This window comes from Amphibalanus amphitrite, unplaced genomic scaffold (genome assembly GCF_019059575.1).
Source record: "Amphibalanus amphitrite isolate SeventyFive unplaced genomic scaffold, NRLGWU_Aamphi_draft 000838F_arrow, whole genome shotgun sequence".
NCBI classification, from domain to species: Eukaryota; Metazoa; Arthropoda; class Thecostraca; order Balanomorpha; family Balanidae; genus Amphibalanus; species Amphibalanus amphitrite.
Genome location: NW_024882332.1, coordinates 68176 through 96144, shown reverse-complemented (window position 1 = coordinate 96144; position 27969 = coordinate 68176). Strand labels below are relative to the sequence as shown.

Genomic DNA, 27969 nt, shown 5'->3' with positions numbered 1-27969 from the left:
AACTCTTCACGAAGACATAGAACTTGGTCATAAGCAGTCGAAAATCCTCTCAGATACGCTTTATTTTCCACATGCACTGACATAACACTATCACTGCTGAACGTATACAGATAAGCCTCCTGCATAAAATACAATGCCACGTTGTCGACCGGTGCGCATAAGTAGACAGTAACTGCAGGACCGTTTCTGGAAGATCCTGACGAACGCAGCCGCGCGCAGCCGGCCCCTCTACGCCGAGTCGCGTCACAGCTATCAACAAAACTACAGCTAACGTACATCAATACCAAGCATCAGAGCGGCGCGGCGGCTCGCTCATGATTGGCGTGCGGTCAAGAATAGACTATCAAAGGCAAGTATATATCAAAGTGTCAGCGCTGCCACGTACCGGTGCAGCAAAATATGCGAAAACGCACGCAGAAAAATACAATTCGTAACAGCATAGTTAGCTTCATGCGGCGGCGGCGGGCGAGAGAGCGATGCGCTACAGAATAACAAGAGCGGCGGCAGTGGGTGACGTCATACCGTGTCGTGACGTCATATCGTATTATCCGGAGCAGTGTGACATCGTATATTGTAGTCAGCCGCGGCTCGTATTATATCGTCTCGGGACAGACGACATCCGAAGCGTTTCATCACTTACAGCAGAACCCAGAATCTGGCTGACTTCGTTGGTTTCCGCTCTTGTTGCTTAGACTGAGGTCTACCCGCCCAGTGTCTCCCCGCCGAGTCCCGTGTGTCGCGTCCGCCTCCGCTGCCGCTCGCCTCTCTCACACACACACACTCGATCACACGCCCACCAAGCTCGCCGCCCTGCAGGTTTCGTTGCTGTCGCTCCGTGCGCCCGTCCCCTGAGACCAGTCAGCGGCCGGCGGGCGATCCTAGAGGGGCGGCGAATCCACCTCCTCCCATCCCTCCAGCTCGCCAGCCAGCTGGTAGTGCTGTTTGCGCAGAGCCGACACGTGCACCCGGGCCCGCTGCAGCTGAGCCTCCAGCTCCAGGACCCGCACCTGGGCCTCCATCTCCTGACGTTTGGCCTGGTGTAGCGACAGGTTACTGAAGTCCAGCGCCGCTGCGGGGAAAAAAGTGGTAAAAGGTTAGGTCACGGGCGGTACAGATAAGCAGTCCACTGGATTGCAAGAAAGCATAGACGTGTTATGTTAGATCACCAACGCTAAATACTACTGCAGTGATTGATCCTTATAGGGTGTCATTTCCCCTGTGACGAAGGCGGCCGGCAACTAGGGGCTCTGCATCACTTTATAATTACCAGCAACGCAAAGAGGGGAGCCGGGTCATCATTTCATTATCAGCTTATCTTAAAACGACTGTATGCAAGGAGTCAACCCAACCGCGATGATCATCACACAGTCCCAGGCCCGGACCGATGCAGCAGCATTTAGTCGTACCTTTGTCCTCGACCAGCTCCATGCAGGATTTGGCGGTGGCCACCACAGAGCCAGTGGCCTCAGAGACTCCGCGAGACGCCTGGCCCAGGTTGGCCAGGTTCTGGCTGTGCCGGTCAGCTGCGGGGCGGGATACGGGGTCAGAGCGCGGGTACAGGGAGTCAAATCGTGGGTAGGGGCACACCGGCAGTAATAAGGGTCACAAACCGTGGCACAAGAAAACGTACAAGGAGTGAATCTGATGGGAGAGAATAAGCAAGATGTGGGGCTGGGCCCTTGAGTTACTTACCTCTGACCTAAGACGCTATCACCATCAGTAAATGGAGTTTCTCGCCTTTTAACAGCTGGCCGCTGGAGTCTCACCTTTGACCTTGGACGCTGTAACCAGCTGGCGTTACTCACCTTTGACCTTTGACGCGATGACGAGCTGAGCGCTGGAGGCAGCGATCTCGTGCGTCACCACGATCAGCTCCTCGAACTTGCCGTTACCACTCACCAGCCGGTCAGCGGCGTCCCTAAGGGCCGTATGGGGTGGTTGGTGGACAGCTAGTACAGGGGCAGAGGATGCTAGCGGGGCAAGGGCACGGGTACTGCGAGGCTGGCTGACTGCTGGGTGGCGGGCACAGGCTGAACACACTGGGGTGGGGTTCATATAACACGCAAAATGCTCTTTAGTGCTGCATTTTATGACGATTCTAAGACAGTCACAGACAGCGACTATCTAATTAAATGTCGAACTAGGAACATCCCGTCAGTCATACCAAAATCCACGTTCAAGGTGGAGAGACCCTCAAACTTATCTACAAACCACAAACAATATCCAGCATACGCTGATCACCCGTGTCTGGTACTCCCCGAGATACGTACAGCAGCGACTTGGCGCCCAGTCCGACTGCCTTGGCGGCCGAGATGAGGCCCTCGGTCCAGCGGTGGTTGCGCTTGTAGAACTCGGTCGGCGACGCCGTGCCCTGATGGACGGCAGAGACGGGAATGGTCAGCGGTGAGAGATAGACAGAGACGGGGAATGGTGAGCGGGGAGGCATAGACAGAGACGGGGAGCGGTCAGCAGGGAAAGATAGATATAGACGGGGAATGGTGAGCGGGGAGAGATAGACAGAGACGGGGAATGGTGAGCGGGGAGACATAGACAGAGACGGGGAATGGTGAGCGGAGAGAGATAGACAGAGACGGATGGTGAGCGGGGAGACATAGACAGAGACGGGGAATGGTGAGCGGAGAGAGATAGACAGAGACGGGGAATGGTGAGCGGGGAGAGATAGATATAGACGGGGAATGGTGAGCGGGGAGAGATAGACAGAGACGAGACGGGAGCGAGGACATTGCGAGAGCACCGAACTGTGCTCACTGAGAAAGTCAACAATTATAACATCGTGCAGTCACGGGGAGACGCACGGAGGCCTGGCTTGACGTTGGCACGGGCAGAGAACAGCACGGTAAGCCTGGCCGGTTCTGCGGAAGGGGTCAGCGTTTCATAGAAGCGACAACTGACGTTCTTCGCCAACTCAGCAAGGTGTATCACAAATTGTGCGTCCTCTTCTCGCTACGAGTGATACTCCTAAACCCTAATGTCCCTTCCTTGCCATCAGCCATCAAATGCATTCCCCAAGCCATTAGACTCTGCCACTGGTGATGCTCTAGTCCGGTCTCCAACCTCTTAACCTGTCCCCAGCGACGCTCCCGGCCCTCACTCTGTCCCTTCCATGGCTCCCCCAGACACTAACCTTGCCCTGTGCGATGATCTCAGCCTGCAGGTCACGACTGCGCTGTACCAGCAGTTTGACGGCGCGCATCAGACCCGTGCACGAGTCGAGGATCTTCTCGCTGACCTCCAGCTTCAGACCCGAGTCGGCCAACCGAGACGCCGTCAGAATCTCCTGTGCAGGCGCAGGACGTAGGGGACGGTCAAGGAGCTGTCAGATTCGTCACGGATCCGCGGCAAGTGAGGTGGAGCCACCTTGCACGTTGCAGCCCTGCAACGTGCAGCAACATGACTGGAATGGGTTCAGAGTCTTTCTCTGACCTAACACCATCTCCCTCGAGTGTTTTCTCATTCCAACCTCCCTTCCTTGAACTAAACGCCTCACTCTGGTATTTCTACCTCCCTCCAACGTGTCATAGGTACCCCTTCCTTCTCTCCATATCCCTCACACTCCTGAAGAAAACAGCACCCTAACTGTCCCCTCCCGCCCCACCCGTCCCGTACCTGTATCCGCGCGGCGGCGGCCTCGATGGCGCTGTCCATTGCCGACATCTCCTGTTCCACCATGGAGGCGATCTGCTCGGCACTGACCGCCTGCAGCGAGTCCGTCACCCGCCGGGTGAGCTCGGCCAGCCGGGCCAGCTCGGAGCGCACGGCGCCCGCCTGCGGGCCGCGGTCGGCCGCCGACCGGCAGGCGGAGAGCAGCTGGAGGGTGGCCGAGGCTACACCGCCGCACGCCGACCACATCTCTGGGGAGGGAAGGGGGAGGGTAGCGGTCAGAGGTAGGTCGTCATTACTAGGTAGAGACATCAGCGCTAACAGATTGAAGAGTAACAGCAGTCAGAGCGGCGTTGTTCAGATATCCCCCTGGCCAACTAGATAGTTGTTGAAACATGGCTTCCACAACGGTCCGCACCTACATGAGATAAGAAAGAATGCTGAATAAATTAATCGGACTTCATATGCAATGCAAAGTTCTTCAGAATTGACTGCTAGTTCCATTTTCCCCACTGTGCAGCAGCCCGTACCTTCTCCCAGCTGTATGTTGGGACTGGTTGGTCCTTACCTTCTCCCAGCTGAATGTTGGGACTGGTACTGGACGTGGCCCGGCCGTGCAGCAGGAACTGGGCCGTCAGGTGGGCAAACATCAGCATCTTGCCGCGCTGCTCCGGTGTCAGTGTCTCGGGGGAGGCGGCCAGCGGGGGCAGGCACGCCTCCAGCGCCGGCACCAGACTCAGCAGGTACTCTGCGGGAGAGGCAGTGAGGGTTAGTCAGAGTCAGTGAGGATCAGCGAGGGTCCGCGCGAGGCTGGATTCAGGCGAGTGAGAGTCTGTTCGGGTACGCCAGGAGCTGATTGTCAAATTTACTTCAAACATGAGAAAACATACCGACAGAATAAAGGTTGAGCTGGTTTTCTAAGAAAGACTACGTCAAGATCATCGAGCGGCAAACTGATATGCTCTGGACCAATAATCCCAGATGTTCCATCATTACATGCGGGCTAAATTCCAGATATCTATGCAAAACACCAGCACGCTCACGCCGGCGCTCCCAGAGCCCGACCCCATTTCTCACCTGGCGTGCAGGTGACGGCGGAGAACATGGGGTTGTCGCACTCGTCCAGGGCTCCCTGGACCATCTGCTCGGCCGTGGAGACGGCGTCACCTGGCGGAGGTCACGGGAAAGGTCAGACGGGGTCACCACACGGTCAGGTGAGGTAACCATTAGGTCTCCAACTCTCTATACAATCAGAGTAGTCAACTGACAGCCCAAGGTCGTTGCATTATCGAAAACTCGTCAATGAGTGGACATATAGCATAACCGATTTTTTGTTTAGCAATTTGACTACGAATACGCCAACCCAGGAAAAAACTGTAGAATACATGCCGTTGCTTTTTTAATTGGTAACTAGGCGGGTTACCGCCCCCCCCCCCCGTCCCACTAATTCACCCATCCCACCAATGCCCCACCCCTTTACCGAGCTCCGCGGCCGCCCGCTGGTCGTTGAGCTGCCGGTGCCGCTGTCTCTCAGCCTCCAGCTCTGTCTGCAGCTGACGACAGCGCGCCTGCTGCTCGTCGCTGTCCACCTGAGACAGGCGCGCCTGAGTGGTCTGTACCTGCAGCTCGGCTTCCAGCTCTGCACATCGACTGCGTGACGACTGCAGCTCGGACTGTGGGGGAGAGGCCGAGGAGGGGGGGGGGGGACGGTCAGGGCACAAAACAACGAGGGTGTCGCTCGTCTCTCTGGAGTCAAGACATATCTCTAGACAAGGCACGGGTGGAGTCGCGCCATAAGGCATGGTCACGTCTGGTCATGGCAACTGGTAAGAAGCGCAGAAGCGCAAAAGCAATGCAAGAAGTAAAACTAAAAATATAAACTGCGCAAATAAAGCTAAGAACCAGATTACACGGTTTCCATATCTCACTTCCCCTCCCTGCCACGAATCCCTTCTGCTTTGACCGGCCCGGCGCCGCGTTTCCCCTGACCTAACCCTTTCAGTCCCCTAACCCAGCCCATCCCTTACTGTTGCTGCCCCGCCTCAATGATTCCCCCACCGTCCTGTCCATCCCCTCCCCCCTCTCCCACAGTCTGCTGACCTGCAGGTTGGCCAGCTCGGCGGAGCGCGCCTCGGACCGCTGCAGCTGCTCCTCTGCCACGGAGCGCTGCTCCGAGACGCTGCTCAGCTGCTCCTGCAGCGCGCTGTGCGCCGACTCGGCCCTCTGGCGCGCCTCCTGTTGCGCCAGTACCTGCTGGTCCACCTCCGCCTTTTTCCGGATCAGCCGAATATGCTCCTCGCGGAGCTGCTGGTAGACGCCCTTCATTTTCTGGAACTTCTCCTCGGCGGCCCGGCCGGCCTGCGCGGCGGCGGCGGCGGCCGTGCGCTCGCCGGCGGCCAGTCGCGCCGCCAGCTCGGCGCGACTCTCCTGTTCGGCCAGCAGCAGACTCTCGCGCTCGGCCAGCTGCATCTCCAGCTGCTCGGCGCGGCTGCGCAGGGCAGCTGCCTCCTGCTGCCGCGCCAGCAGCTGGTGTCGCAGCTGCTCCTCGACGTCCGGCCGCGGCGGGGGCGGCGGCGGCGGCGGCTCGTCCACCACGTCCAGCGGGGTCACCAGGCGGCTGGAGAAGGGAATCGACGTCAGCACACACCGGACAGAGGCACCGACATATGGAAACGCATAGCTGGCTGAAAATATACAGGGTGATAGGCCATAACATTGCCCAGCTAGAAGTATACAGCCTTGATCCAGCCTTACCCTGCTGCACTCAGCTAAACGCAAGGAAACCTTGCCAGGCCGGCAATTCTGTGCAAATCAACGTAATCTACTACATGCCGGCAAAATTTTCCAGCCAAATCCCAGACCCTGACCTCCATTTTCCCCATTCGTCCTTTCCGTGCTCCTGATCCCTATAACCGTCCAAGGGCATGTCCTTTACAACATCAAAACGCTTATAGTCACCCCGCTGATGCCCCGTCGCCCCGTCGCTCCCCGCACCTGTCGACAGTGCTGGCGGTGTCTGACATGTCGACCAGCAGGTCGACCTCCTCCTCCTCCTCCTCAGGTAGGATGACGGCCGCCTCCACCTGGTCGCTGCGCTGGCACGACCGGAAAAAGTTCGGTGGACTCTGCAGAGAGTGAGGGTGGCCGTCAGTGGCGCCGCCCAACGGACGGAATACACACTATCTGTACGGACAAAACTTGGTAGGCAGACAACTGAACCAGTGACAACTGAACCAATAAAACTGAACCAGGGACAACTGAACCAGTGACAACTGAGCCAGTGACAACTGAACCAGCGACAACTGAACCAGTGACAACTGAACCAGCGACAACTGAACCAGCGACAACTGAACCAGTGACAACTGAACCAGGGACAACTGAACCAGTGACAACTGAACCAGTGGACAACTGCACCAGTGGACAACTGAACCAGTGACAACTGAACCAGTAGACAATTGAACCAGTGACAACTGAACCAGTGACAACTGAACCAGTGACAACTGAACCAGTGTGGCAACTGAACCAGTGGACGACTGAACCAGTGGACAACTGAACCAGCGGACAACTAAACCAGCGGACAACTGAACCAGCGGACAATTACTGTCGTACTGCGCTGTATAGGTATAAGGTAGCGCGTGGCTGGATGGACGGTCTGTGCCAATCTGCCGGTCTGCCAATTGATCTGTGTCTGATCTATTAGTGTCCGTCCGAGAGCATTAGTTAGTTGAGCCGGGAGCACCGTCCGACATTAGTTGAGCCGAGAGCCGTACGACGGCTGACAGGGCTGACAGAGCCTGGTGGTCGCGAACTGGTGTGGTAACCGTTACGCCCACCTGGGACGCCCGAATAGTTAGCAACGTATAAATAATGTTCACTTTGATGGCCTAACTCGGGACAGACAGGGCACGCAACGTGGGCTTGGCAGAGTTCAGCCCGCCTGGGCCCAGAGGAATCTCCGGTATATAAATGGATTCACTGCTCGGGCTTACATCGGGCTTACGCCAAACGTCGCACAACTAGGGCTAAACAACGGCTGTCCTGAGCTCGCCGAGAGGCCCAGAGGTCATACCTCCGGCAGAGCATGGGCTTTAGACGGCGTTTTTGTGTCATATGCCGACTTTAGTCTTTAGCCCAAGCGCTAGCCGACTTTAGGCGTCCAAGCGCTAGGTCCAAGCGCTAGCCGACTTTAGCCCGACTAAAAATCTCGGGCAAGCCGCACTTCAGCCTGCTTGGGCCCGGAGTAAAATTGCTTGCTGGGCTACTGGTTAGTGGTTCAGTTGTCACTGGTTCAGTTGTCACAGGTTCAGTTGTCACTGGTTCAGTTGTCACTGGTTCAGTTGTCATACTGGTTCAGTTGTCATACTGGTTCAGTTGTCATACTGGTTCAGTTGTCACTGGTTCAGTTGTCACTGGTTCAGTTGTCACTGGTTCAGTTGTCACTGGTTCAGTTGACACTGGTTCAGTTGTCTACTGGTTCAGTTGTCCACTGGTTCAGTTGTCCACTGGTTCAGTGGTCCACTGGTTCAGCTGTCACTGGTTCAGTTGTCCCTGGTTCAGTTGTCACTGGTTCAGTTGTCACTGATTCAGTTGTCACTGGTTCAGTTGACCCTGGTTCAGTTGTCACTGGTTCAGTTGTCACTGGTTCAGTTGTCATGGAACCCAAAACTTAGAGACCGATGGAGTTAGATTCGATGCCTGTATTGGAGAAGGATAACACAGGACGAAATACGCATACCGCAGAATATATAACCATTCAATGGCAAAGGGCGTCGGTAAACGCTTAACACCGATCGTTGACGTCAGCGCTTAGGATATTGCTGAAGTAAATGAAACAATTAACAATGGAGTTTCGTGCCGATCGATTCTGCCAAAACACATCAAGCCCTTTAGGAACCACTACCTAGCCTAGGCTTTCACTAGGCACCCATACAGCTGCAGAGGTTGTGTAGCACACTCCACTCACATCGGGCAGCTGGGGCACCTGGATGAGCGTCTTGAAGTACTGCAAGTTGGCCGACTTGGCGTAGAACTGTTTGAGTGCCGTGAACAGCTTGTTGAAGCGCTGTCTGTGCCCCGATAGTAGATCCGGGGGAAGAACTGACGGCAGCGAGAACAGAACTCCGTCAGAACGTCCGACGAATCATTTAGTAGGATGGATTGAGGCGCATCAGTCTCACAAAAGGAGCAAACAGAACGTTTGGGATGCGTCAGCGGTTACCTGACTCACCCACTCACACTTCTTCCCATACACAACGGCTGACGATCTTGGGAACACCCTACTCCCCCAATCTGGCTACGAGTAGCGAAACACCCTGGTCGGTTATCAATACAATCTTGATCAATACCTTATCTGTAGTTATAGTTTGTCAAAACGAAACACATCAGGTCGTGACGAACGTCAACAATACCGCGCAGTGTGTCAGTCGGACGCACCTCAGCCACTTATCGCCTCGCTATCACCCCGTTATCAAAACCTCACGTGATAGTCATTTGTTCGATAAGTCACGATCGAACATAGATTACGACGAAAGTCAACAACCTATCGCAGTGTATCGATCTGACGCAAATTAGCTGAGATTGCGATATTGGCAGTTGACGCAACCACGTAGGACCGCCATAGTCCATATAAGGGAGACGGAGACATTTAGTAGAGCAGCCTGGTCAGTTCAAACGTAACGAGGAAGACAGAGATGACGCAGGACAGTCAGACGTAAATATGACAAGGTCGCACAGAGGAATGACAGTCGAAGGCAACATACGCCAGCGTCACAGCTTCACGTCACGGTCATTTACAGCCGTCACTGCTTGTGTCACAGGACGTCAAGGTCACCGTCTAGTGGTCATTGTCCCGGTTAAGTGTCATGCTCATCACCCATCGGTCCGTCGTCGGAATCTCACGTGAGTGTAGTCGGAACATGATCTTCATGGCGTGGTTGTAGAGAGCGATCGAGTCCTGAATGCAGGGTATGAGCGGCGCCAGCCGACACTGGCCCTCCTTGGTCATCGACGACGAACGGGACATGTCCAGAGAGCCAAACACTGCCGGAAAGAATAGGCCAGGCGGGTAAGTCTAGAGCGGCGACAGGGACAGGGAGTCGTGATTCACACAACCAGCGCTCAGAATGCTGTTGGGAAGCACGAAGGTGGGTCAGAACGACGACAGGCAGTCACAGGGAAACTGCTAAGGGTGCGTTAGAGAGAGACAGTCCATGAGGTCAAACACTTTCAGAAGTGGGATATCATATCAGAGCCATCCACGGAGTCATAACGGACATATCCAGACGTCCGTATACCGGTTCACCGCAGACGCGTATACCACAGACGGCTGGCAGTCACGGACGTGCGCCCATGCACGGCCGGCGCGGCACAGCGGCCGTCACGGCTGAGGGTAACGGTGACGGTGACACGGCGGTCGGCGGGCTGTGACCCCGACCGGAAGGGAAGGCATGCCGCACCGGACGGATATACAGTACCGTCGCGATAGACTATAATAATCCAGACAGTAGGGTGGTGACTGGTGAGTTTGTCGTCTATTGTGATACTAGAAAATAACGAAACATGGGTATGGTATTGAGGAAACCGACCTTAAGAATAAGTAAAATGAGAATTTCGAGAGAACTAAAGCTCAGTACATTCTGCGTTCATTGACGTTACGAGTATCGGCACAAATCGAAAGCCACTGTTCCCCGTTTCCGAGCCATTCAGCTCTCATCCCCTCAGCTGCACTAACCAGCAGTTTGCATATTGACGATGGCCTCCAGGTAATCCAGAATATCCACGGCCATCTCAAAGTAGCTGTTGGGATCGTTCTCGCCCATTTTCTCCAGGTCGTCGTCGCTCAGTGATAGCGTGCCCGGAAAGCCGGCGTACTTTCCGTGAAAGCGCAGCTTTGCCAGCAGCACCTGGATGTAGCTTTCGATTAGCTTTCCGTAGGCGTCCGGAAGGTGGCCCTGAGAACGGAGCGGGCTGGGTGTCACGACGGGAGCATCGGTCGGCATTTAACAAGTCAGTAGTACCGATGACAATGAGCAGGAATGGGTGCATTATATGGAGAAAGATAACGCAATATCAAATCAATGACAAAATTGCCATTACATCTCCTCGTTCAGCATACGATTAAAAAAACAAGATCGGAAATGCATGGTTAGGCAATGAATAAACACTTGTATGACACGTTAGTCAAACAATCCGAGCGGCCAGGCCAGTCAGTTGTTACCTTTTTGAACGACTTCTGCATGACAAAGGAGGATCATGAACAATTAACAGGTAAACGAGCATTATTCCCTCCAGTAATCCCTCTCGCTCTCACCCAGAATCCGGCCAGTTCGCGCAGCATCTCTCGCCGGTTGAAGGTGTCCCGGACCGTGCTGCGGTAGCCCTCTCGCAGCAGTTTGTGCAGCACGTGGCAGAATTTCCAGCACGTGATCGGGTGGTCCTGCAGTGGTATCCGCTCGGCCAGCGACCAGAACGTGTGCGCCGACCGCTCGTGGTGCGTGCCGATAATCAGACCACGCACGTGTTTGGTTTTAACGGGCAGCTCCTGCGAGCTGGTCGCCTTGGAGAAGTGCTGCATCTGTAGAACGGGAGACAATACATATGTAAGTATGTAAGCATGCAGTGGTTGACCGACAGAACGGTATGGAGTGAGGGGGAAAGAAACGTGGGCCGGGAAATGAAACTCGGGGCGGAGAAAGGGCACTGGTACGGTAAAATAGCAGCGAGCAAAGCCGACCACCGAGACAACCATTTGAACCGCATAGCAAAGGCGATTGCTCAACAGATGACGTATCGTATGATAAATGTCTCCTCTGCAATTATACGGGACCGAGAAAACACAGCAGCCACACTGGCTCTGATTGAGATGCTGAGATCGAGCAGCAAAGAGTCGTAACACCCGGAGCTGACAATGCCAGCCTATCACACATCATCTCAACGCACACTTTGTTATGCCTTTGACTATCTTATCAACAGTCATAAAACGAGCTACCTACTATCATTCATTGCAGCTATCTCATAGTATGCCACTCAGTTACGACACCTTGGTCCTGCTCTGACGAAACAAATCGCGATGGTCGGCCGCATGCGTAATAAATGGAGTTTTAAGTCACTGTGCATACCATAAACAGCTTAGCCTTTTCAATCCATACAATACGCACCTGAGCCTTCTCAAACTCGATGCGCTGTGCGTCGAGGGAGGAGGTCGCCCTCCGGTTCATCAGGGCGCGCTGCATGGCGACTTTTGCCAGTCCTTACACAGGGCCTGAAATGGAAACAGTGGTATCAAATGCCCACTGCGTCAGGTGACGATAGGCATTTGCTGCTACTTCCTGGAAGTAGCGAGGCGAGCAAAATCATAAGCAAAACAGTATAAATACTGAGATGAAGAGCAGTGTATCAAGTTTCAAATAGCTAACAAAAAAACTGGCTTTTTTATTTCAATGACACATTATACATAGGTGCCCAAATAAGAATGACCACTAGGCACTAGCAGCAACTAGCTATAACCCAAGCCATTTGACATGTCAGAGGAAGAATTTGTAGCATCCCTACCAGTTCCTTCAAGTGTCACTTAAGAGACAACACCTTTTGGAGTGCTTTTGGAGAAATATAGACATAAAAACTTCATTGAGATGTATAAATTTTGGAGACAGCTTAAGCTTCAGTGACTTATTAACTATGTAACAGTTATTACACAACTGGGGCATTTCTAAGGGAATATTTGAAACAAGTTCCAACCAACAGGTAGCCAGGTGCCAGCTGCATGATCCACTTAGCATCAGTCACATCATGAGCAGCAATTCCCATATCTGCCAACTGTGGGCTGCTCATGAATGTTAATATGCAGGTAATGCATCCAAATTCATAAACTGTGACATAACCCGCGAGTTGCTGGGGGGGGGGGGGGCGTTAAACGCCCCCACTTTTTTCGCCGGGCCATAGCATAAAAACGGCGCGCCGCAGGCGCGCCAAATTTTGGGTACCTGTAGGGAATTGATTGAAGTTTATTGTGACAAAGTTTCAAAAAAATCGGTCCGAAAAAAAAAAAAATTGAGATATCGAGGTTTTAGTGACGTCATGATTTCTGAGTTTTCGACCAAAAACGGCATATGTTCAAAAAATCATATAAAATCACAGAACAGACATACAGACAGCAGTAAACGCCATTAGACTGCCAATACCATGAACAATCAAATGGCTATCTTCGATTATTGATTATCGTTCTGCATTTTCCAAAATCTTGAACTGAATCTTGGCAATTTCTCGTGACTACTTCACGACCATGATACATGCATTTCTTAAATTGAACTTTTTGAGCCAAACACGTACACATATGATAAAATGAATGTCACCATCGTGTTCTACGCCCCAAATTACCCATAAAACATGTGTCACGGGCTGCGAATATCAGTTTGATTTTCGGGGATATGTGCCTACCCGGTTGACCTGACCTTGACCCTGACCTATGCTTGACTGACCCCTACATGGAGCTGACACTCTTGTAGGCCTTATATGATGGATTGTGCACAGTTTTGACAGAGTTTATGACGAGAGGCTCCCATTGCGAAGTCCTGAAGTCCATGCTACTGAAAGCCCGATTTCAGGTGTTTGACCTGACCTTGACCCGACCTGTGACCTCAAAATTCAACTTTAAAGTACTCATCTGAAGCGTCTCGTCGCGCTCTTTCGTTTGCCACCTCGTGCGTTTCGCTGCGCCTATTGGTTCTCGAGTTATCGGCTGGGGGCGTTTAACGCCCCCCCCCCCCCCAGCAAACGGTGGGTGGCGAAATACCCCAGCAACTGCCGGGATAAGAAGCTAGCAGCTCTAAAAATCTCTAGCAGTGCTTGACCAGCACAGAACAGCTTTTTTATCCTGGAAGGAGGTCCCAAAAACTAAATAGGATTGATATTCATCCAGCCCAGCATGTGACTGAGGTCTAAGCCATCCAACTAAGAAGAGATATGTATGAACAGTTGGCATGATCAAGCATCAGGAACTAGGTAAGCTTCTGGACTTCAATGGAGGTTTCATCAGTGGCACTGCTTGGAAAGTGGAAACCCATGTATCTTTTAGGGCTGTATAGAATGAGAGGTTTTTAAGAGAGCAGAATTCATGAAAACTTGCAAGATTTTACAAGGTTTGTTTGAGCCTATAATGTTACTTGCATTATGGTGGAAGTAATATTTATTTCTATTCTTGAAAACTTGTTTCAATACAATTGTGGTGCAGTAATTTTAAAACAAACTACCATTGGGCCTTAGTAATATCTGGATTGCATCATCTGGCTGGCCATCTGGCAACGTACGATAGCCATTGACATTTGGATTTAAGCATGGTAGTAGATGGACATAAACATGTAAAAATGCACTAATAAACAAATCATTACATAGATATTTAGTCTTGTATATCTAGCATTGATATATAACCAGCTCTGCTAGCACCATCATACGGCGCCAGCTGGCAAATTACCCAGTTAATACCACAGCCCATCCCATTGAGCTAAAGCAATGATACAATGTTAGCTTAAATATTATCATTTTCATCAATTTTGCCACAAGGTAAGTGTTTGTGATGATTAACTATGATTATTTCACAAGTTCTACACCCATGGTAGGTAATGATGCTAGAACTCCTTTACATGCACCTTGCAACTTAAGCACCATTCCCTGCCAATATAAATTTCTTCATGTAATGCACCGTTGAAATGGTCATTGAGGCTCAAAACCACATGAATACGAATTGAAATTGTAAGAATGAATTTACTGTCACACTCATTACAAGCTTCTGAAAATGTGATGAATGAGCATCAACATTGATCAGGGCCCAATCTTACCAATGCCGTGAATAGGATTTGGTAGCACTGGCTGCAGTTCACGGCACTGATACCAAAGATATCCTTTTTCATTACATCCAGCTAATGTTGTCCAATTATTTTGATAGCGCGAATGATTATGAATGTTGCCTAAGCGAAAGAATAAGTGAATGTGGAATAGTTTTGAATGTTACCAAATGCTGTGAATGCGCATTCACGGAATTTGGTAAGATTGGGCCCAGGATTGGGCGTGGGCTGGCCTGCCAGTAATTGACCAACACAATTTGAAATACCTACCTCTAATTAACAAACAACCAAGCAGGTAACAAATTCCAGTCGGGCGCACTATGGTATCGGCAGTCCATTTATGGATACGTATCTATTAAAGGAAACGTTTCCAAATTTGGAAGGCACTTTGTTCCATTTATGGAAACGCCAGTTCCAAAATTAGAAACGCCAATTTTTAAGCAGGCATATTTCTGTATTTCTTAAGTTAATAGTAATCTTTTCAGCTGGCTTGTCTTTTCGTCGATATGTTTTCTCCCAAAACAGTATAATCCAACAATATTATCGTGCGCAAATGGCGAATCTGATGCCCTGACGCAAACCCTTGTCAACGTTCCATTTTTGGAAACGGAAGGTTCCAAAAATGGAAACTATGAGCCAACACAGGAAAAGGCATAAGCACCATATTATTGATATGTGGGCCTGTCTACCCCACGCCCTCTTAGTAATTGCCGAGCTATTGATGCCGGTACATGTTCTGATATGGGTGATTTCCCTTTGCATCTAAACTTCGTATGAATGGTCCTCCAATTGCTTGGGCATAGTGCCCGAAAGCCGATGTTGGTACAATAATGCTGACGGAAATGTGTCTTCTGGGGAAAGTCCCCAATTTCTGGGCACCTACATAAACCCCAGAACTGTCCAACCCTCTTGCCTACTAAGCTGCTACTGCTTACGAAACCCACATTATAACATATTTTAACTGTTGCAAGCATGCATGCGTGACTGCAGTAAGCGTCGCGATGTGCCCTGAATTGTGGTTAACAGACTCTGGCTTCCCAAGAAAAGCAAGGCTTTATAAGTAAGGTTGGAGTTAAACTTCGGCCTAATCAGGTCGGTTCAGAAGCTTCGGTTCGCATTTCATGCTGTCGGAGGGTGCACCTTTTCCAACCTTCTCGTGGATTATTAGAAATGAGAAAGGCAGAAAGTGCTTCTAAAAACATTAAATGCAAATAAGAGTTGAAATACTTATAACCTACTGCATCTGTGAGCTGTATGTACAGCTTGAGTTAAAATTTGTCATTTGTTCCAAAAATGGAAACTGTGCTTCATAAAGCATTATTCAATGGGCCTTACACAGGCACTAACTGAAGGCCTACTGAACTAATACGGTGCAAAATGGGCAATTAGTACAGTTTGAGCATTTCCCTATCCATAGAAATTGTTTATAACACCTTGTCATCGCTTTTTCATATAATTGAATCGTTTAAAACTGGACGACAGCTTGGATCGCTTCCGACAAGCAGTAACATATCAGACCTTTAATGCAATTATTTACATACATTCTACCAACTTTCACACATTCGTAAGTTAAATGGGTGCTAAGAAGTTCAGTTTGCCCACTTAGAAGCATCTGTACGAAATATTTTCCAACTTACCGCCTTCCAAAGCCGGAGAGACGATCTCCGCACGTGGTCACCAACACGCCATTCAGGGCTTGCTTTACAGCAATGTAAAATATTAATGAATACCAGACAGCAAGTCTGTCAATTAAAACATTGCCATTCTTGTGAAAATCAAATTTTTCCACAAAAAAATGAGGTATATTTCATTAATGACACATAAAAGTTCACCTATCATGAAAAATTCTATTGTTTACAAAAGGAAGTGGACCGTGCAAGCCTGTTCAACAGCCGATTTTTCTGTTCAACGTTGGAATTATGAAGCGAAATGCTGTCTTTTGATTGGTGGCCTTTGTTTGATGCGGAAATCTATGGTTTATTGCGGAAACTACCGAACAGGTTTATGTGCTCCTTGCGTTTCCGAAAATAGAAACGGAGCGTTTCCATTATTGGAACAGTTGGTTTTTAGCGTTTCCATTTTTGGAACTTTCTTCCAAAAATAGAAACGTTTCTATAAATGGACTGCCGATACCATAGTGCGCCCGACTGATTCAATGCACTTATATCCAGCAGCAGTTTAACTTCAGTCGTTTGTCCCCAGCTTCAGCGTCCTTTTCCTGTTCGAGCAACTTCCCCGCACCCCACCGCTGCTGAGAAGTAAGAGGTCACAGTCCCAAGGCCATGGTGCGCAGAATGGTTAGGGAACGCGGGGGCGTAGCCGGTAAAATCGGTCAGACATGGCGTAACCCAAGATACCTATAAGAAACAGGTAGGTCCGATCCAGGACGTGCATAAAGTTGCATTATATTCACATTCAGATTCGCGTGCACATTCGCGGACCCCTCAGATTTGGCTCAAAATTGCACAGCTTATAGATTTTGAGCTCCTGATTGCGAAAATCATGTTTTTATTTCACGCCGTCAAGTGGTTCTCAAAATATTCACATTTGTATTACTGCTAACATATTCTGGACCGTAACCCTTATTGGAAAAATCGGACCCCTCCAAATTTTTCAAAAACTCCTGAGTTGATGTAAACATAAGCGCTGATCCCAAAAAACTAATTTGTACTTAACGCCGTCCCATAGTTTTCTCAGGATGAGCATCTAAAGTTCAAGGTCGTTCAAGGTCATGTACCTTTTCTCACCTTTTGGCGCTATTTGACACGTGACAGCTTTATATTTATGATGGACATTCGCACTACCTCCTACAAAAACGATATACTGAAATCCAAGGGGCGTTGCTGTACCAAAATGTAAAACAAGCGTCAAAACCTCTTTTATACAGCTAATAGTTAAATACAAGGGATATTCGAGTTTGCCACACATAAAGCAAATTTGTCGGACATGGTCGGACCCCTCCGATATCGTTCAAAATCTCAGGAATGATGCTCCTTGACCTCCTGAACATGAACATGATACTGCCTTTGAACGCCGTCAAGAACTTTTCCAGATATACGCATCCATGCACATTCAAATTACATAGGTGTTGCATATGGACGTTCGGCGGACCCCTCCGATTTCGTTCAAAATCTCAGGAATGATGCTCCTTGACCTCCTGAACATGAAAATAGCACTCCCTTTCAACGCCGTCAAGAACTTTTCCAGATATACGCATCCATGCACATTCAAATTACATAGGTGTTGCATATGCACGTTCGGCGGACCCCTCCGATTCCGTTCAAAATCTCAGGAATGATGCTCCTTGACCTCCTGAACATGAAAATGGCACTCCCTTTGAACGCCGTCAAGAACTTTTCCAGATATACGCATCCATGCACATTCAAATTGCATAGGTGTTGCATATGCACGTTCGGCGGACCCCTCCGATTTCGTTCAAAATCTCAGGAATGATGCTCCTTGACCTCCTGAACATGAAAATATTACTCCCTTTGAACGCCGTCAAGAACTTTTCCAGATCTACGCATCCATGCACATTCAAATTACATAGGTGTTGCATATGGACGTTCGGCGGACCCCTCCCATTTCGTTCAAAATCTCAGGAATGATGCTCCTTGACCTCCTGAACATGAAAATGGCACTCCCTTTGAACGCCGTCAAGAACTTTCCCAGATATACGCATCCATGCAAATTCAAATTGCATAGGTGTTGCATATGCACGTTCGGCGGACCCCTCCGATTCCGTTCAAAATCTCAGGAATGATGCTCCTTGACCTCCTGAACATGAAAATGGCACTCTCTTTGAACGCCGTCACGAATTTTTCCAGATATACGCATCCATGCACATTCAAATTGCATAGGTGTTGCATATGCAAGTTCGGCGGACCCCTCCGATTTCGTTCAAAATCTCAGGAATGATGCTCCTTGACCTCCTGAACATGAAAATAATACTCCCTTTGAACGCCGTCAAGAACTTTTCCAGATATACGCATCCAGGCACATTCAATTGCATAGGTGTTCCATATGCACGTTCGGCGGACCCCTCCGATTTCGTTCAAAATCTCAGGAATGATGCTCCTTGACCTCCTGAACATGAAAATGGTACTCCCTTTGAACGCCGTCAAGAACTTTTCCAGATATACGCATCCATGCACATTCAAATTGCATAGGTGATGCATATGCACGTTCGGCGGACCCCTCCGATTTCGTTCAAAATCTCAGGAATGATGCTCCTTGACCTCCTGAACATGAAAATGGTACTCCCTTTGAACGCCGTCAAGAACTTTTCCAGATATACGCATCCATGCACATTCAAATTGCATAGGTGATGCATATGCACGTTCGGCGGACCCCTCCGATTTCGTTCAAAATCTCAGGAATGATGCTCCTTGGCCTCCTGAACATGAAAATGGTACTCCCTTTGAACGCCGTCAAGAACTTTTCCAGATATACGCATCCATGCACATTCAAATTACATAGGTGTTGCATATGGACGTTCGGCGGACCCCTACGATTTCGTTCAAAATCTCAGGAATGATGCTCCTTGACCTCCTGAACATGAAAATGGCACTCTCTTTGAACGCCGTCAAGAACTTTTCCAGATATACGCATCAATGGACATTCAAATTGCATAGGTGTTGCATATGCACGTTCGGCGGACCCCTCCGATTTCGTTCAAAATCTCAGGAATGATGCTCCTTGGCCTCCTGAACATGAAAATAGTACTCCCTTTGAACGCCGTCAAGAACTTTTCGTGATATACGCATCCATGCACATTCAAATTGCATAGTTGATGCATATGGACGTTCGGCGGACCCCTCCGATTTCGTTCAAAATCTCAGGAATGATGCTCCTTGATCTCCTGAACATGAAAATAGTACTCCCTTTGAACGCCGTCAAGAACTTTTCGTGATTTACGCATCCATGCACATTCAAATTGCATAGGTGATGCATATGGACGTTCGGCGGACCCCTCCGATTTCGTTCAAAATTTCAGGAATGATGCTCCTTGATCTCGTGAACATGAAAATGGTACTCCCTTTGAACGCCGTCAAGAACTTTTCCAGATATGCGCATCAATGCACATTCAAATTGCATAGGTGTTGCATATGCACGTTCGGCGGACCTCTCCGATTTCGCTCAAAATCTCAGGAATGATGCTCCTTGACCTCCTGAACATAAAAATGGTACTCCCTTTGAACGCCGTCAAGAACTTTTCCAGATATACGCATCCATGCACATTCAAATTGCATAGGTGTTGCATATATGGGGCATTCCATGTCAACCGGGACAGCCAAAATCGGTCACCTCTGCGATTTTATTCAAAGTTGGTATACTTATTCGCTATTGGGTAAAACCTCTGAGGGTGAAAGGATTTTGTCATATGCCCTCGGGCTACAGAGATACAAGTCGCTAAACTTCTGCTTTTTGAGCAGAATTGGACGTGTATTGCAATCTTGAAAGATCTATAGCTTCAACATTTTTGAAGCTATTAATTTCAAACAAACTGAAACGGGTACATAAGGAGTTATGCTAGTAAAATTTGACAATTTTTACATTCTTTGGTGATTTTGAATTTATTTTATTTTGAATTAATTTCTTAAAATGTAATTTGTGAAAAATGGGTACCCTTCGATTTTGCTCAAATTTAGATATTGTCTTCCACTACACGTAAGGCACATGTGCTGAGAAAATTAGAGTGGGCCAACGATAACTTTGGATGATATAGCAACAAGTAGTGCAACGTAGCACGGGCGTTGGAAGGGGCCGATTTCGCTAACTCCACCTGTTTATCGCCAATAACTCACGCCATAATTATTATATTAGCGTCAAACTTTCAGTATCAGTCCAAAATCGAATTGCAAATCCTCCCGCGCAAGAAATAGGTAAATCGGTCCACAACTTTTCTAGTAATAGCGGTGTAAAGTCAAACATCCTGTCGGAGCGGCTTGGCGGCCGGCACCGGCCGTTGCCGCCTGTATGGTAGACTGTGCCGGCGCAGGACGGTTCCATCTTTGCACATCGCTTCTTACCGCTGATTATGATCGATTCGTGTCAAATTTTGTGTGAAGGCTTAAAAATGTACAGGCAACCTAATGTTTAAATAAATACGAAAATCAACTGGTAAAATTAACTATTAGCCATTAGGGTGCAAACACAATATGTGACTATGACGTTTCCCTCGTCGGCCGATCCCCGCCTCTGCCGGCGACATCTTACTCTTAGCAAGCCACTAACCATGGGTGTAGGAGCGCCAAAAATATTGGTGAAGGATGCCACCTGAACCTTATGAAAAGGGACAGGACCGTGTCAACCAACACGCACAGTGCAAGCGGGGGGGGGGGGGGCGAATTTCGCCAACCCCTTGTTTTTCGCAGATATCTTACGCCCTTATCATCCCATTAACGTCAAATTTTCAATGCCTGCCTAAAATTGAATTGTGCATCTTGCCATGACAGCAAGATGTAAATCAGGGCCTCGGCTAAGGAATTTTGACTACTGGGGCAAATGGTCAAAGTGTGTTAAAGGGACCCTCCCACCTTCAAAAAAGTTTATGAATTGGCATGAAAGTGATGTCGCTCGGTTCAGAAAGAGCGAAAACGAATATCTACCAAATTTCACCGAAAAATATTCACCGGTTTTCAAGCTATTAGACTTTTACTTTTGTTTACTTTTTTGGGATCTCCGCTGTTTCTAGCGACTTTATTTTAGAAGTGCGGCGTTTGCGGCAGATGTTGCGCGCAAATAGCATATACCACCGCGTGCTACAAAACGTTTTAGTCAAACATTTAAAAATCGTTAGATATTTGCGCTGACGTCACACATTCAGAGGGGTATTCCTAAGCATTAGCCCCTCTGAATCAAAATGCTGCAATTTTGAAATTCAATATTTCCGATTTAAGGCATTTCTCGATGTTGTGAGTGCCGAAACCGGTAATTGTGAGCCAGGGACCCCATTTTGGCTATCTCAACTCAAATCTAATGCTAAGGTGGGAGGGTCCCTTTAATAACCCGCGCCTGCTGGGAGGGGGGGGGGAGGTTTTTGAACACCCCCCCCCCCCCTGCGGTTTTTCGCGGATATCTGAAAAACGGCGGCACCTTATCATCTATCAATTTTATACATTTTGTGAAAATTTCAGACCAGGGTCCTTCAAGGTCAGGTCACCAGGTCGCTACAAGTGACCTCACCTCATAAACACATCATAAAATGTTTCAATGTATGCCATAGCTACACCAAGTGACGGATCGCTTTGAAGCTTTCAGCAATTGATAAGTGCAACAGTATGTACAAAATTCGGAATTTTCATATCGGTGACCTAAGGTCGGGTCAATTTTGCGACCTCTCTAGGTATTATAAGTCAATGGGAGAAAATTCAAAACCGTCTTTTTCGGACGAAAGTCATTCTAAACACTCTCAAACACCAAATTACAAGTAACTTTGACACACTCAACATGAAAACGGCACCCGTGACCCCTGTTTATGCCCCTAAGGTCATCTCAGGTCACGAATGGTATCTAACAGTTTTTTGCGACTTACTTTTGAAAGAGGCATGCTAGAGCGATGAAAACGTCTTATATATGTTCAGCTCGACGATACAGATCCACTAATATGCAACATGACAATGTCCGGTCAAATCACGACCTTGACCAGAGGTCAAATTTTTAAGTTCAACTTTCAATGTCAAATTATAGTTCATTCGATGCGTCTTGACAAGAGGAACACGATGTCGATAAAAGAAAGCTCGTGCAAGGCTTGAGTCAAAAGTTATTGCAGAAAAACTGTTCCCGAAAAATCGTCTATTTTGGCAGTTTTTGCCCCCTGCAGGCAAAACCGTTGACGTTAGGTCAAATCTGAGAGAATTACTCAGAAAGGGCGTTAATAGGGCTATCGAATGCGCTTTTCCGTGGCGCTGTAGCTCTATTGGTTCCCGAGCTATGCGTTGGCTTCTTGGAAATTGTCGACATTCGACCTGGAAATCGGCGAAATTTTGCCTTCAATGACCTCTGGTGACCTGACCTTTGACCTGACCAAAAAAGTGACCGAAGTGATTTCGTCATTATTTTTGGCGCTCTTTCGAATGCCGCCTTCCGCGTATCGCTACGTGGCCCAGGAGCCGAGTTAGAAGGGGGGGGGGTGTTCAAACACCCCCCCAGCAGGGCGTGGAAATCCAGGACCCCCAGCCGGGCGCGGGTTATAAAACAGACATTTGATCAACCGTCGAATCCAGTAGTTCTAAGCATAGGTAGGTGAAGACCCTCCCTTGCATTGTCCAAGATTGGTGAAGGATCCTTCACCAATCTGAAACTTTGGTGAAAGGTATCCTTCACCAAAGAGATACGTTGCTACACCTATGCCACTAACTGCCAAATTTATGGTAAGATTAACTAGAGATTCTCATAACACTACAAATGTCGTATAAAGGAAGAAATAGGAAAATGGGCCAGTATCTCTTAGAGCTATGGGCGTATAAACGCAAAATAGTCACTATAGCAAATTTGATCACGTTTAACCTCATTTGATCTTGAATGTATTGATCTAGGGCCATGAAATTGGCACACGATAAAGTTCCCCACCGCCCCACCTACAATTCAAATTCCGTTTTTTAATACCTTATTTTGTCTAAACCGGGCTTTTCTCCCCTAGCGCTGGGAGAGTCTGGCGTATTTTCTTTTTGCAACCAAAGGGAGGCGCTGCCCGGAGAATGCCCAATTTCATCATTAAAAAACTGGCTTACGATGACCAGCTATTTTCGTGGCTTAGTAGTAAGTGTGCCGAATGTACCCACCTCGAAATCTAAAGGTCGCTGGCTCGCAGCGGATCAGCCTGAGCCCTGAAGTGTTTAACACACATTTGTTTTTGTGGCATCTGGCCAGCCGGCAAAGTTGTGAGGGCTAATGTTCGGATCTAGGTAGCATTTGACCAGTTGGCAACTGCCGTGAGGGCTGTACATATTTACGCGTGTTAGATTAGGTCAGGTCACGTCAGGTCAGGTTAGGTTTGCTTTGGTTTGGGGTAGGTAGAAAGAAGCATCTCCAGGTAGCGCCTCTACTTGGTTGCTAAAACGAAACACGCGAGTGCCAGACATTACGAAGTCCAAAAGACAGTTACGTAGACGTCGGCCCATTCTGGATTTTTTATATGATGTAGCGAATGTATAGGAGAATAAAATATGTAAAAATCAGCAAAATCGAAGGGTACCCATTTTTCAGAAAACTAAAATTTATTTTTTGAATTTTAATTAAGTTCACTAATCAGTTAATTACGTCAATATTGTTATCCTCAAATTAAAGCCTGACCTATTCCCTCTATTTCACACTTTGTCTCGTGGTGATATGTCTAAAACTTCAATGGTTATGACGCTTTAAAGATGATAAGGTGCCTTGCCTAAGTCAATGTTTGATGACGTGTATCTCGGAAACGTGACGTCATATCTTGACAAAAATATGTCTCCTTTCTTTTCACATATAGATGAGTAGTTTCACAAAGTTTCGCAAAAATCGGAGGGGGTGAGGTTCAAAATGATCATTTTTTGTCCCACTTGACGTGGAATGCCCCATAGACGTTCGGCGGACCCCTCCGATTTCGTTCAAAATCTCAGGAATTATGCTCCTTGACCTCCTGAACATAAAAATGGCACTCCCTTTGAACGCCGTCAAGAACTTTTCCAGATATACGCATCCATGCACATTCAAATTGCATAGGTGATGCATATGCACGTTCGGCGGACCCCTCCGATTTCGTTCAAAATCTCAGGAATGATGCTCCTTGACCTCCTGAACATGAAAATAGTACTCCCTTTGAACGCCGTCAAAAACTTTTCTAAGTATATGCATCCAAGCACATTCAAATTGCAATTTGAATGTGCATGAATGCGTATATCTGGAAAAGTTCTTGACGGCGTTCAAAGGGAGTACCATTTTCATGTTCAGGAGGTCAAGGAGCATCATTCCTGAGATTTTGAACGAAATCGGAGGGGTCCGCCGAACGTGCATATGCAACACCTATGCAATTTGAATGTGCATTGATGCGCATATCTGGAAAAGTTCTTGACGGCGTTCAAAGGGAGTACCATTTTTATGTTCAGGAGATCAAGGAGCATCATTCCTGAGATTTTGAACGAAATCGGAGGGGTCCGCCGAACGTGCATATGCATCACCTATGCAATTTGAATGTGCATGGATACGTATATCTGGAAAACTTCTTGACGGCGTTCAAAGGGAGTACCATTTTCATGTTCAGGAGGTCAAGGAGCATCATTCCTGAGATTTTGAACGAAATCGGAGGGGTCCGCCGAACGTCCATAGGTATGCAACACCTATGTAATTTGAATGTGCATGGATGCGTATATCTGGAAAAGTTCTTGACGGCGTTCAAAGGGAGTGCCATTTTCATGTTCAGGAGGTTAAGGAGCATCATTCCTGAGATTTTGAACGAAATCGGAGGGGTCCGCCGAACGTGCATATGCAACACCTATGCAATTTGAATGTGCATGGATGCGTATATCTGGAAAAGTTCTTGACGGCGTTCAAAGGGAGTACTATTTTTATGTTCAGGAGGTCAAGGAGCATCATTCCTGAGATTTTGAACAAAATAGGAGGGGTCCGCCGAACTTGCATATGCAACACCTATGCAATTTGAATGTGCATGGATGCGTATATCTGGAAAAGTTCGTGACGGCGTTCAAAGAGAGTGCCATTTTCATGTTCAGGAGGTCAAGGAGCATCATTCCTGAGATTTTGAACGAAATCGGAGGGGTCCGCCGAACGTGCATATGCAACACCTATGCAATTTGAATGTGCATTGATGCGCATATCTGGAAAAGTTCTTGACGGCGTTCAAAGGGAGTACCATTTTCATGTTCAGGAGATCAAGGAGCATCATTCCTGAGATTTTGAACGAAATCGGAGGGGTCCGCCGAACGTGCATATGCATCACCTATGCAATTTAAATGTGCATGGATGCGTATATCTGGAAAAGTTCTTGACGGCGTTCAAAGGGAGTACCATTTTCATGTTCAGGAGGTCAAGGAGCATCATTCCTGAGATTTTGAACGAAATCGGAGGGGTCCGCCGAACGTGCATATGCAACACCTATGCAATTTGAATGTGCATGGATGCGTATATCTGGAAAAGTTCTTGACGGCGTTCAAAGAGAGTGCCATTTTCATGTTCAGGAGGTCAAGGAGCATCATTCCTGAGATTTTGAACGGAATCGGAGGGGTCCGCCGAACGTGCATATGCAACACCTATGCAATTTGAATTTGCATGGATGCGTATATCTGGAAAAGTTCTTGACGGCGTTCAAAGGGAGTGCCATTTTCATGTTCAGGAGGTCAAGGAGCATCATTCCTGAGATTTTGAACGAAATCGGAGGGGTCCGCCGAACGTCCATATGCAACACCTATGTAATTTGAATGTGCATTGTGCATGGATGCGTATATCTGGAAAAGTTCTTGACGGCGTTCAAAGGCAGTACCATTTTCATGTTCAGGAGGTCAAGGAGCATCATTCCTGAGATTTTGAACGATATCGGAGGGGTCCGACCATGTCCGACAACTTTGCTTTATGTGTGGCAAATTCGAATATCCCTTGTATTTAACTGTTAGCTGTATGAAAGAGGTTTTGACGCCTTTTTTACATTTTGGTACAGCAACGCCCCTTGGATTTCAGTATATCGTTTTTGTAGGAGGTAGTGCGAATGTCCATCATAAATATAAAGCTGTCACGTGTCAAATAGCGCCAAAAGGTGAGAAAAGGTACATGACCTTGAACGACCTTGAACTTTAGATGCTCATCCTGAGAAAACTATGGGACGGCGTTAAGTACAAATTAGTTTTTTGGGATCAGCGCTTATGTTTACATCAACTCAGGAGTTTTTGAAAAATTTGGAGGGGTCCGATTTTTCCAATAAGGGTTACGGTCCAGAATATGTTAGCAGTAATACAAATGTAAATATTTTGAGAACCACTTGACGGCGTGAAATAAAAACATGATTTTCGCAATCAGGAGCTCAAAATCTATAAGCTGTGCAATTTTGAGCCAAATCTGAGGGGTCCGCGAATGTGCACGCGAATCTGAATGTGAATATAATGCAACTTTATGCACGTCGATCCAGGGTATATTGAGTGAAGGGTAGGACGAACTTTGGTAGGAATTTCTAGTATAACTACTAGAAAACCTACTATATGTGGTCGGGACTAGCAAAAAGTTAGTTCAATCTAGAATATGGTAGCGCTTATGTTTTTGCAGTCGTGACGCGCACGTGACAATCATTTCTTTAATTTCTTAAATAACAGGTGTTAAGGGCCGATTAGTGGGCAGATACATTCAATTAGCTATTAATAACTGATTATGCAAACATTCATGAATCTACATCATTTAATTCTAGCCAAAATCTCGCGGCGCTCCCAGGATTCGAACTCACGACCCTCGGATCTGTAGCCCGATACGCTACCGACTGCGCTACCGAGGACCGCGACCCGACGATCGGAGAGGCGGATCGCGGGTGCTGGCGTGCAGAGAAATCTTTACCCTGTACGCCGTAGAAGATCGGCTGGGTTTCGTGAAAAATGGTAGAGGAATTGTCGAAAGAAAATTCATCGATCTATCATTTGAGACTAAGAACCATTGATTCCTTCAAAGGTTGACCGAGATATCGCTCGCCGAAAACAGGCCATTTAACATGTAAACCCTATGGGCTGGTAGGAAATGTACGCCGTGGAGCAGCAGTGCTACCAACTAACTTCGGCGGGGGCCGGGTCCGATCTTTGAGTTGGTTTTGAGTAAAGCCCCCGTGACGTCATTATCATTTTTTTATGTGGAGAATTCCGCCTACAAATAAAATATCCCACATACGAAAATTCGTATTATGTAATGAAAAATTACAATCTTTCAATTTCATCACGAAAACTATATAATTTATTTTAAAAAATTAGAACCCTTCAAGCGTTTGTCCCAACCCCCCGCTACACCTTTGGTCACGTGACTACGGTGGTGATCTTCGCTTTTTGCAATGTTGTGACCTTAACGGAAGTAATAAATGTTGAAGATGTATTATTTATGTTGTTTGAAGCAGCAATCGTGTAACTAGATTTTGAAATTATCAATAAACTGCTGTAAAGAGGTCACGTGATGCTACCAGATCATGCACACGACAGCATCTTCTTGAACTTCGATTTCGAGTACTTGTACCTTCTTTGAGGCCTAATAATGGACGTTTACAGATATAAAATGAAACACTGAATCTAATGACGCCAAGATTTAATCCTTTTTGCACTTCCAGACTGAGATATCCTGGCATGAACTTTGGCCAATTTGTGTGTAAAGCCTATGGTGAAGGGAAAACTTCACGCCCAGCTGACGTCACAGACCTCGGCTACCAAATCGTGTCCGGTGGGGGTCGGCGTAACCTATCAGTACAGGAATCTAACCAGAAATCAAACCGGCCCCGGCAGCAGGAAACGAGCTGGGTGTGGAGCAGTTGCGTGGCGGAAACTGACTGAACGTAACG

The 27969-nt window shown here is 48.0% G+C and overlaps 1 protein-coding gene across 5 annotated transcripts; it reads right to left on the bottom strand.

Moving 5' to 3' along the window:
- Positions 1–44: 44 nt before the first annotated feature.
- LOC122366908 (huntingtin-interacting protein 1-like) lies at positions 45–27969 on the bottom strand. 5 transcript variants are annotated; one of them, XM_043339566.1, is made up of 19 exons: positions 27869–27969; positions 16614–16807; positions 14730–14765; positions 11778–11881; positions 10931–11194; positions 10352–10571; positions 9520–9660; positions 8585–8718; positions 6616–6746; positions 5722–6238; positions 5102–5294; positions 4699–4788; positions 4190–4369; positions 3628–3872; positions 3146–3298; positions 2271–2371; positions 1806–1918; positions 1407–1523; positions 45–1069 (listed from the first exon to the last, which is right to left on the bottom strand). In XM_043339566.1, exons 4-19 carry the CDS (start codon positions 11850–11852, stop codon positions 879–881), a joined length of 2865 nt encoding a protein of 954 aa, XP_043195501.1. In that variant the 5' UTR covers positions 11853–11881; positions 14730–14765; positions 16614–16807; positions 27869–27969; the 3' UTR covers positions 45–878. The 5 variants fall into 5 exon arrangements, with proteins under 5 accessions (XP_043195501.1, XP_043195502.1, XP_043195503.1 ...); XM_043339567.1 differs by having other exon boundaries at positions 16614–16707; positions 27890–27955; XM_043339568.1 differs by having other exon boundaries at positions 16614–16710; positions 27890–27944.

What these genes read in the sequence shown, in the direction of transcription:
- LOC122366908 (XM_043339566.1), bottom strand. Translation starts at nt 11,852, where the DNA reads ATGCAGCGCGCCCTGATGAACCGGAGGGCGACCTCCTCCCTCGACGCA. An exon ending in AGGTGCCCCAGCTGCCCGAT is followed by an intron (nt 6,747 to 8,584) that starts GTGAGTGGAGTG and finishes CACTCTCTGCAG; the next exon opens with AGTCCACCGAACTTTTTCCG. An exon ending in GGAGCTGGTCGAGGACAAAG is followed by an intron (nt 1,070 to 1,406) that starts GTACGACTAAAT and finishes TTTTCCCCGCAG; the next exon opens with CGGCGCTGGACTTCAGTAAC.